The 10,997-nt window shown below is 37.3% G+C and overlaps 1 protein-coding gene across 4 annotated transcripts in view; it reads right to left on the bottom strand.

Annotated features, from left to right (window-relative positions):
• Positions 1–5,048: 5,048 nt before the first annotated feature.
• Positions 5,049–10,997, bottom strand: part of LOC138614495 (BAR/IMD domain-containing adapter protein 2-like) — a 57,971-nt gene continuing 52,022 nt past the window's right edge. For 3 of the 4 annotated variants that reach the window (XM_069687983.1, XM_069687985.1, XM_069687986.1), the window contains 2 exons: positions 10,583–10,623; positions 8,067–9,882 (listed from right to left, as the gene is read on the bottom strand). In XM_069687983.1, the coding sequence (XP_069544084.1) occupies positions 9,849–9,882; positions 10,583–10,623 (75 nt within the window). In that variant the 3' untranslated portion in view covers positions 8,067–9,848. Of the gene's footprint in view, positions 5,138–5,536; positions 5,581–8,066; positions 9,883–10,582; positions 10,624–10,997 lie in introns of those variants that run through there. The other variant, XM_069687984.1, reaches the window with a different exon arrangement.

Raw genomic sequence — 10,997 nt, 5'->3', positions numbered from 1 at the left:
TCATATTTTAGACGACATGCTATAGTATGACTTTTTTATCATATTTTAGACGACATGCTATAGTGTGACTTTTTTTATCATATTTTAGACGACATGCTATAGTGTGACTTTTTTTTATCATATTTTAGACGACATGCTATAGTGTGACTTTTTTATCATATTTTAGACGACATGCTATAGTATGACTTTTTTTTTTTATCATATTTTAGACGACATGCTATAGTATGACTTTTTTATCATATTTTAGATGACATGCTATAGTATGACATGCTATAGTGTGACTTTTTTATCATATTTTAGACGACATGCTATAGTGTGACTTTTTTATCATATTTTAGACGACATGCTATAGTGTGACTTTTTTTATCATATTTTAGACGACATGCTATAGTGTGACTTTTTTTTATCATATTTTAGACGACATGCTATAGTGTGACTTTTTTATCATATTTTAGACGACATGCTATAGTGTGACTTTTTTTATCATATTTTAGACGACATGCTATAGTGTGACTTTTTTTTATCATATTTTAGACGACATGCTATAGTGTGACTTTTTTTTTATCATATTTTAGACGACATGCTATAGTGTGACTTTTTTTTATCATATTTTAGACGACATGCTATAGTGTGACTTTTTTTATCATATTTTAGACGACATGCTATAGTGTGACTTTTTTTATCATATTTTAGACGACATGCTATAGTGTGACTTTTTTTATCATCATATTTTAGACGACATGCTATAGTATGACTTTTTTATCATATTTTAGACGACATGCTATAGTGTGACTTTTTTATCATATTTTAGACGACATGCTATAGTGTGACTTTTTTTATCATATTTTAGACGACATGCTATAGTGTGACTTTTTTTATCATATTTTAGACGACATGCTATAGTATGACTTTTTTTTATCATATTTTAGACGACATGCTATAGTGTGACTTTTTTTTATCATATTTTAGACGACATGCTATAGTGTGACTTTTTTATCATATTTTAGACGACATGCTATAGTGTGACTTTTTTATCATATTTTAGACGACATGCTATAGTGTGACTTTTTTATCATATTTTAGACGACATGCTATAGTGTGACTTTTTTATCATATTTTAGACGACATGCTATAGTATGACTTTTTTTTATCATATTTTAGACGACATGCTATATTATGACTTTTTAATCATATTTTAGACGACATGCTATAGTATGACTTTTTAATCATATTTTAGATGACATGCTATAGTGTGACTTTTTTTTATCATATTTTAGACGACATGCTATAGCGTGACATTTTTTTAATATTTTGGACGACTTTCTATATTTGGACTTTTCATATTTTGTAAATCAGGCTATAGTATGAATTTTATCCCATCTGATTTGAGTAATTCAATATACACAAGACATACAGCACAATCTGGTTTAATACTTGATTCTTTATTCTCAAAATTAAATGGAAAAACAGTCATCAAACCACATAATTACACAGTTTTGACTGCCAGTCATTGTGTATTTTAGTAGCCTTCATGTTTCATTAGCGTAGGTTTTATCAGTTTGAAAAAGTTTCTTTTACAGATTCCACATTTTCTAGTAAATTTCTTTAAATTTTTCTCTAAAATGTCATAAAAATTGCAGGTATTTACTATAAATTACAAGATTTTTCCAAGAAAGTCAATCAAAGTTTGGTTTTAATTATAAGGGAAACAAGAAAGGTTTTAAGTATTTTACAACGGCTGTTTCTCTTCACGTTTTTTAAGAAAAAAATAGGAATTTATGTGTTGAATAAGTTATAATTAAGACAGTAATATTGATATATAAGTTTCCCAGAAAGGGTGATAACATTTTTTAATTGCTGATAAGATAGAAAATCCATATACCATTTTACACAATCTATCAAAATGAGATAGAAATGTTTGTAAGTATAACAACTCAGTTTTGTTTTTCAAACTGCTGTGATGATCCACAAACATGCAATGCATACTATAAAATTTCTCTCACTAAGAGATTCCTACAGTGCAGCAGAAAATAATGCGAAGAATCATCCAAAATGCAGCGTAAACATTCATAATCGGGAGTTAACTGACATTATGAATCCTTTTTCACTTACGTGCTACATCATTTTTTAGTCATAACAAAAAGGTACTTAAATAATAACAACCAGCAGCTAACATCAATTCAATTTCATCTATAACTAGTACCAAACTGTGGAGGACTTTCCTGGAAATATCCTTGTATGTATATATATATATATATATATAAATACCAGCTAAGTTTTAGGAAACTATGTGGAAAGTTTCCGAAAATCTGCAGAAAAACCTTGAAATAAAGTGTTAGTTATAAGTCGTTGGGATCTCATATTTTAACGAGTAACTGCACCCAGGGTGAAAAAACTCTATCTTGTGGTTACTACATGCTATTGATTTCACAATGTTTGGATTGTTGTTGTCATGACAATGCAAGAAAGAAAAGGCTACTGCAAGCGCTGCATCATGGAAAACATATGTCCTTCAAAATAAAAGCGTGCCATCAAAAATTCTCCATGCTACTAAAAGTAAAAGTGAAGACTTTTTTCCTTTTTCTATGACCCACTTTTTAGGTCAGGACCCACCAGTTGAGAACCAGTACCGCTACTCCACCGTTCTGCAATGCTACATCACAGCTGGGCGTGGTCACAAGCACAAAACACCCCAGATGTGATGAGTGAAGTTTACAGCGTTAAGCCAGCAGAGGTCAGAACAGTCATTCTCCTCCACACAAGATTTAAAGTGCAGTTGCTCTATAAAATATCCATAGACTTTTCCGAATATAATATGCGGTGGATTCCCTGAATGCATGAAACAAACATTTCAGAATTTCAAAATCTTGTTTTAAAATGTGAAAAAAAACCTTTAAAACCTTTAGTGGATCTTTTCAATCATTTTTAACCTCTCAAACTGTTTGTGAGTCATGAATTCACCTCATTCTTCTTTCATCTGAAAGTTACACAGAAGAACTTAGTCAATACATTTAAAAAGTCACATTTCTTTAACAGGAGCCAAAAATTAAAGAGTTGATTCACTCAAATCATATATAAAAATAAAAATCATTCTAGTGGTATCTAGCTATTCAGATGGTTGTCCAGGTGTTAAGATCTATCTCTCCGGCCAACACAGTTCAGCTAAATGGAATTTAATTTGTTTTTGTTACAGCAATAAACACACAAACAGCATCCCTCTTGTTCTCAATCATCCACAGATTTCACTGGCAGCTTTAACATGGACAATTTTCAGTAGTAACAAGTACGCTGCACATAGAAAGACAGGTAGGTGTATTAAGAACCAAATATTAAACTCCATTAATCCATTGTAGTGTGGTAGAGGCAGAGAATCATGTATCTCAAAATTATCAGAGCAAGGAGATGCCACATTTGAATAAAATCATCTCGAATAAAAACCTACGTCAGCGTAACTCTGACCGCTCGTCTCTCGGCTTCACAGTCCAGTTATCTTAAACATGATAGAAGACAAAAATGCAATCAAAGTTTTTCTCCTGTCGATTGTGTCACTGAATCAACTGCTTTGAGAAGATCTTAAAAACTGCTTGTTCATAATAATCAAACATGAATCAGTGAAATCTGAGAACCAGTACGGTATATTATTGATGCATCGCAGGTATACGAACACCTGCAGAGCTGCTTTTACAACTACAGAATACAAGATTTCCAATTAGTTGAAGTTACAGTGCTATGAGTAGTGTGGTTATCAGTTCTGATGCGATCACTCAGAACAAATGTATTCCACAGATATCTGTCCATCTAGTCTGTATTTTTTTTTTTTTACTTTTAATGCTTTCAATGCCCGTCTTGGATCTGTTTTCTCGGTGCATATAACAGTTGGATGATGCAGCACTGACACTGGATTTTTAGAAAACCATAGTGTGTCGTTGCCCTGCGAGAAGGCAGGTGAGGCCAAGAGGTGTAACACCTGACTCGATGTACGACGGAGAATTAAAGACAAAGATTTGTTTTTCTAATTTTGCATTTCAAGAATAACTTCAGTTTTTGGGCCAGAAAACACTTCGACTTCATTCTGGAAATGCTAAATAAAATATTTTCCTTCATGTAGCCCTAATACTCCGTCATACATGATGTATAGTTTACCAACGTCATAGCCCTTTAGGAAGCTGTATTTTCAACCCAGTATCTCGGCAAGGCGTGAAATAGACATGCCGGTCCACTACAGAAAAACGTGACATAGACAAGCTTTGAGCGTGAAAGTTACACGTTTTGAAAGTGTGACACTTACACGCGCGTAAATGTCATTCGATGCAAAATCAGATGATTGAGGCCCCGCCATCAAGACTTTTTGGGCGGTATTAGGAGGTAGGGTTAGTCACAGACTGCCTAGGTTTCATCTTCGTCCACTTCAGGAAAACGTGGATATTTCACGTTTTTGTCTGTTGTTGGACCAGCGTGTCTATTTCACGCTTTGCCGATACTGGTTTGGTAGGTTAACCGTTCCTGTGAGTTGAAACGGAGCCGGTCGTTAGTCTTTGGGTCGGGATACGATACGAGAGGCAACAATTCAGGCTTTGAAAATGAACCGAGAACTGAAGGCGCCACGTGGGGAACATCTAATGTTCTTACTCTTATTTTACACCACGCACTCTTTGCATGTTTTCAACGTGAAATTAGTGAAACGGCTCCGCTGCTGTCAATCACTCGCTGACACACGGTGGAAAACAATCAGCAAAGCCTGATCTGAAAAACAAAACAAAAGAAACTCTGTGCTTTACTTGCTGGAAGATCAAATAAAAATCAACTCTAGATTTGATATTTACATTATCTCAACTATTCAAAGAGTACGGATAATGTGAAATGTTGTGGTGCACTCGGTTTTCTACTTAATTCGTTTTAATTTTTTTTTAATTGTAAAACTGAATCAGAGCCTTCACAGCTGAAAGAAGAATGAAACACCTTGCAGCCAGATTATAACTGAAGGGGAGCTCAGAAGTCGGCCGGAGGAGGCAGGGACTTCTTCAGGGAGTCATACTGAGCTTCAGTAAGGTGGTCCTCCTCGATAACCTCCTCCTCATCGTCAGACAGGGGTGGTTTGGCGGGAGCCTCCACGGACGGCATGTTGGGCAGGTCATCGCTGGGAGGAAGAGGAGCAGAGGAAAAATTGTTAAAAAAAACAAACAAACATGCAGCTGCTTTTTCATTTTTTATTTGATGAAATGTTTTGTAAATCATGCATGACGCTGCAGATAATATCATTGAAAAGGACAGAGCCGTTCCTTTTCAGCAAACAGGGCGGCTGAAAACACACAGACGAAGGTGTGACGAGTCATGCACGACAGAGGGGAAAGCCGAGGATGCAAAATCACGTCAGAGGTCACATCAAATATAAAACAACCACACAAAATGATGGAAAGAAGCCACTCCCACAACTCCCACAGCCAACATGTCAAAGACGAAAGGTTGTTTCATGATGAAATACTGAAAGGGGAGGTGGTTGCATGAAGACTCTGGAGACCCGAGGACTTTCACTTACGATGGGTTTTGGTCACTCAAAAGCGGGCGTAATCAGGCCCTGTACTGGAAGGCAGAGACAGTCCTCACGTATCAGCATGGGCAGATAATAATTACTCCATACAGATAGTTTTTACATGACTTCACATGATACAATATACAAATTTAATCACTATTAACACAAGTTATCATCATTAACAGGAGCAAACAAAGGAGACAATGACTGAGCTGACTGGAAGCCTCCATTTGAAAATGTTCTTCTTCCTGTTTGTTGTTTATTGTACTTGACCTTCCTGACATAAACTCCAGTTTTTGAACCCGAGGTACTAAATAAATACACGTGTACTCAAGTACTTTTTTTTTTTTTAACCACAACTTTTCAGAGAGAAAAACATAACTTTTTACTTGACTTCGAGGCTAAAACTGTCGTCCTGTAATCTGCAAGGTCCCTAAAACTGGAGATAAAACCTGAGTTACAGCAGAGCCGGCCAAATGGAAAAGTTGTTCACAATAATAAAATGACTATGAAGCTGACATAGATTCGTGTTTTAACTATTTTGACATTTTATTTTAAAATTTGAAATGTTAATTGTGTGTAAAAATATATTCCATTCTAATTAAATGTAAATCAACCTGACAATCATTTATTTCAGCCTCACGGCCCTAAATCTAAAATATATTTCTATTTCTTTATCTTTTCTGTTAAAGTACTTTTTATAGGCATTTTTCCTTTCTGTTCCTACTACTTTTACTCAAACTAAACATAATAATACATTCTTCACCACTTTAAGTGATGTATAAAGTTCAGTGTTGAGGTCTGCCAGTGAAGCTCCATCATGATCTTCTTTTTTTACGGTAGAAACTATCACTACTGGTAGGTACAAAATATTGCTGTTCACATGAACACATTTATGAAAGACGAACAGATCAGGGCTCCACAAACTCACCATGTGTGTTTACATGTAAATTATCACCTCGACATAGAAAAATATTAGACAGAAAAAAATGGAAAAAAAACAGGCAGGCATGTAAAACACAATACAGTATAAAAAAAAATAAACATAAAAAAAAAATGACACCAGCACTGAAATGTGAGTATGCAATGATCAGAACACACACACACACACACACACACACACACACACACACACACACACACACACACACACACACACACACACACACACACACACACACACACACACACACACACAGTTGGGGGGAGAAAAAAAAAAAAAAAAAAAAAAAAAGATACCTTTGCTAGCAGCAGGAGGAGCAGGCCAGAGGGTGTATGGCAGGTCGGGGCGTGTAGGATGCAGCAGAAATACAACTGTGCACAGAAACACACACACACACACACACACACACACACACACACACACACACACACACACACACACACACACACACACACTACATGCAGCAAGGCCGGTGGGGGGCTATGATGGGTCTCAGGTCCGCAGCAACATGTTGACATCAGAGATGGCGTCACATGTGCAAGAAGTTAATTAATGGTTCATTAATGGTTAATTAATGCGCGAAAGCAAGAAGATGATCGGCAGCTTGTTCACTACGAGCGAGGAGCTCCCATTCTCCTGTTAGGACGAGCAAACATAAGCTGTAGAGAGGAAAAATTTTCAGAATAAGAGCTTAATTAAGAGCTGCTCTATATTACTCCAACAGAAACATAATTGGTTTTACAAGCAAATAAAAAAATAAGCAAGAAGAAAAAGCACATGGAAAATAATTTGGAGACAAATTGAAAATTCCAAAAAGGCTGTGTTCTTCCTAATTGTCTCTTGGAGCACAAAGGCCTTCTGGGAAAAAAAATAAATAACGGTACAGAAACAATAAAAAAAAACATCCAGCTGAATAAATTTATTTGATACTTTTTTTTTTTTTTTAAGTAGAAATTCACCATACATTTGAGGTCATCAGTGTTACACTTCTTGGTGCCCCCAAAGCATGCATATCCATAAACTGTCTACACAATAGTTATATAGATACTCAGAACCCCCTCACGATCACAGCACATCAGTGGGTGGAGGAAATATTTGGCCGCAGGTGATTGGTGTGCTATCTCTGCAGCCGGTGGCAGTCATTACCTTGGACTATTTTAGTGGAGAAAGAAGAAACACTGGCAGCTTCCAGTCGTTTGCACTCGACTTTTGTCTCTAAATTCATCAACACAGAGATGAAAAGAAAAAAAAGGGGGAGTTGGCAAAGCTGAGAGGGGGAAGACGAGTGTTAGGTCACAGAGAGGAAGAGCAGACAAACTGTACGCAGCAACATTTCTGCACCGCACAAAGGTTCAAATCTCCTCTTAAAATCTTATGTGGCACTTAAGATCTGCTAGAAACGAGAAAAAAACAAAAACGAACATTTCTGCAGTGCAGGAGGCGTGAGAGAGGAGCACAGTTTCAACTTTCACCTCTTTTGATTTCTGAAGCCGACAATATGAGAAATCTTTTTTTTTTTTTTTTTTTTAAACACTTCCTTGCGGGCTCGTTGGAGAACACCAGATATGGACGGTGGTTAGTAAAGACAGGCTCTGACGGGGCCGACATACAGACCGGCGTCTTTATTTAGCACAGAGAGAATCAGACAAACACTTCTTGTACTTTTCAGAACACGATGCTTTTTTTTTTACTCACTGAGGTTTGAAAAAAATCAAGCCTTTAATCGCAAAGACAGCAGAACAGGAAGGCTGAATGAGGTTTCAACAGCTAACGAGCGTCTCTCCCCTGCAGGGAGGCCGTGCCTGCGAGTCCGTGCGCTGGGTAAAACGCTGCACAGTGTAAAAAAACATCACTGCTGATGCTTCATCTGAATCTGTGGATGCAGAAGTTCATCAGCACATAGATGTTAACTAAACATATATTTTACACCTAGTAGAAGCACCACATCTGAATATGTTTGAATGTAGAAAAACACTAAATTTGTTTATTTAGCGCATCGGAAACCGTCCTTTTTGTGTCGAGTTTCTTTTGTCTTATTTCATTTTCCTGAAATGGAAATTCTAAAGGAGAAAAAATTATTTAAAAAAATAAAAATAAATAAAATGTAAAAAAAAAAAATAATAATAATAAATTGGCTGTGAGGTCAAGTGCACCAAACCAAACAAAGTACCAGTTGTCTTTTCTTTTATGCATGAATGATGGTTAACATAACCCATTTAAATCATTATTATCAGTAATTCATCAGATCAAGGTAAAATAAAAATAAAAATAAAAACAAGACCAAACAGTCAAAAACAAAAAGCAGCTCGTTTGTATTTGAGAAGCTGGATTTTTTTTTTTTTTTTTTTTTTACTTGATTATCAGAAAACCCTCCGTTGATTGAATAAAGACGAAACGGTTTCAGGCACTCGGAGCCTCGCGTGTCTCTCGGGGGACGAAGCTCGGTCGACCCCATTCAGCCTTGGCAAGATATTCACACACACAAGAGTTGGTCAAAGGTCGGTGTGTCCGAGCACAGTGTCGCTGCAGCCTCGAAGGCCGGCGCAGAAAACGTTACAGTAGGTTCGTGTGTACACAGTCAGAAATATAGATTATAACTCTCATAAGGTGCATTTTTCTCAATGAAACTGATCATAGATACTGTATGATAAGCATTTCTGTATGGCACATTTATGTACAGTAAACATTCTCCGCTCCACATCGGTTAAAACATTTACATGAGCTGTTCACTACTGGCGATACATATGGCCTCTTCTCTCAGAGGAGTACAAAAACCTCACAGCATGAAAAGGTTAAATACTGAAAGATCCAGTAAAAGAATTGATTGTAATGTCGTTGTTTTTTTTTTTTTACATTATGAAAATCCTCTTTGGGATCAACAACTTGGGATTTTACACCCTGATTTACATCTCTCATTCAGATGACGAGCACTGGCATTTTGTGGAAACCAGGGTTCCCTCGGTGGGGAAATATAATCCCCCAGAGATATAGAAAAGAAATGTACATGCATGAAAGACGAGCAAAACATACATTTCCTCAGAGAAAATGCCCATCACATTGATTTTGGAACATGTGGATGGCACATATAGAGTCCGTTTTTTTGCTCTGGTTATGGCTTGGCGTGGCACCGAGGCTTCACCAGCGCAGCGCAGGAGTGGAGGAGGAGGAGGAGGAGGAGGAGGAGAGGAAAAGATACAGAGCCAAGCCTCCGTCCTGCGCACTGATGGGCGGCTCAGGAGAAGAGAGTTTATTGCCGTAAAGGAGGTGGGAAAGAGAAGAGGAGGGGGAGGATGAGGGATGGAGGGGGGAGGGGAGGGGAGGGCAGAAAGGTGTCTGTCCTATCACATCGTCTGTGCTTGTTTGTCTGTCTGTTCCTCACACTGTCGAAATCAATTTTCCCTCTGTGGAACTGTGGACAGAGAGAGGAGAGGCTTCCAGGTGGGCTGGCTCAGGAGACACAGCAGCAAACAACCAGGACACACGACTACGCTCCGACATCACACACAAACACACACAAACCCTCAACAAGGCTACGCTTTCTCTGAATGAGGTGTTAGAGCAGGATTGTGTGGGTGTGGTTAGCAGAGGGCAGCTGCATGGTGCATGGGGGGCAGCGGGATGATGGAGGAGGAGCAGCATGAATGTTTTTGGGTTTTTTAATATACACTGAAAGAAAGCTTAAATCAACTTAAATCCATAAAATAACATGCCTTAAATGTAATCTAGTTCTATTGGGAAGCAACGAGGGGCGATTCGGCTGAGATCGACGTCTTAACAAACCACTAAGCAGTAAAACACGACACGATCTCATCACTTATAGTTTCCTAGCAAACAGTACAGGAAGGAAACGTAAAAGAAAACAACAACAAAATAAAACTGCTTTGTGTCCTGCGGTTGTGTGTTTGCGGGTCTGAATTGTTCCAATCCTTCATCTCTCCATCTTCATCAAAATAAATCTGGAAGCTCTCACCAGTTTCCCCACATTCAAGACAACAGGACCAAAACTCCTTTTTTTTGTGGCTTCCCACCAATAAAACACTTCCTCCACTGAAACAACTGAACTGGAACTGATTTTATTATCAATATGAAACAAGTCGAGAGGTTCTTACCTGGAGGGGAAGCGAGGTTCGTACTCTTCGGCTCCTTGTTGCTGTGAAGACAAAAAAAAAAAAAAAAAAAAGAAGAAATTAGACATTTAGTTATGAATTACATTAAAACAAACCCTCCTATTCTCCTTCAACCAATGACAATGCAGCGTTACGCCAGGTGATGCAGATATTTTATTATTCATATTTTACTAGAATATCTTACATCCTATATTAGACACCACCTTTTTAGTTGTCCTGAGCATCAGGCAAATGAAAACTACAAACATTAATAGTGGGGAAAAAATGGAGAAAATTGAGACCTTAATTCTTAGAAGAAGAAAAAAAAAATCTGGATTTTCATTTCATCCAGAATCACGCAGCCCAATTCTGGCATACAACATAACATAACATAACTACTTCTGAAACTGTCATTGGA

The sequence above is a fragment of the Brachyistius frenatus genome, unplaced genomic scaffold (assembly GCF_029030835.1).
Source record: "Brachyistius frenatus isolate BFR_SWC_R1_liver_20210118 unplaced genomic scaffold, ASM2903083v1 Contig_511, whole genome shotgun sequence".
NCBI lineage: Eukaryota > Metazoa > Chordata > Actinopteri > Embiotocidae > Brachyistius > Brachyistius frenatus.
This window is presented reverse-complemented; position numbering and strand designations above follow the sequence as displayed.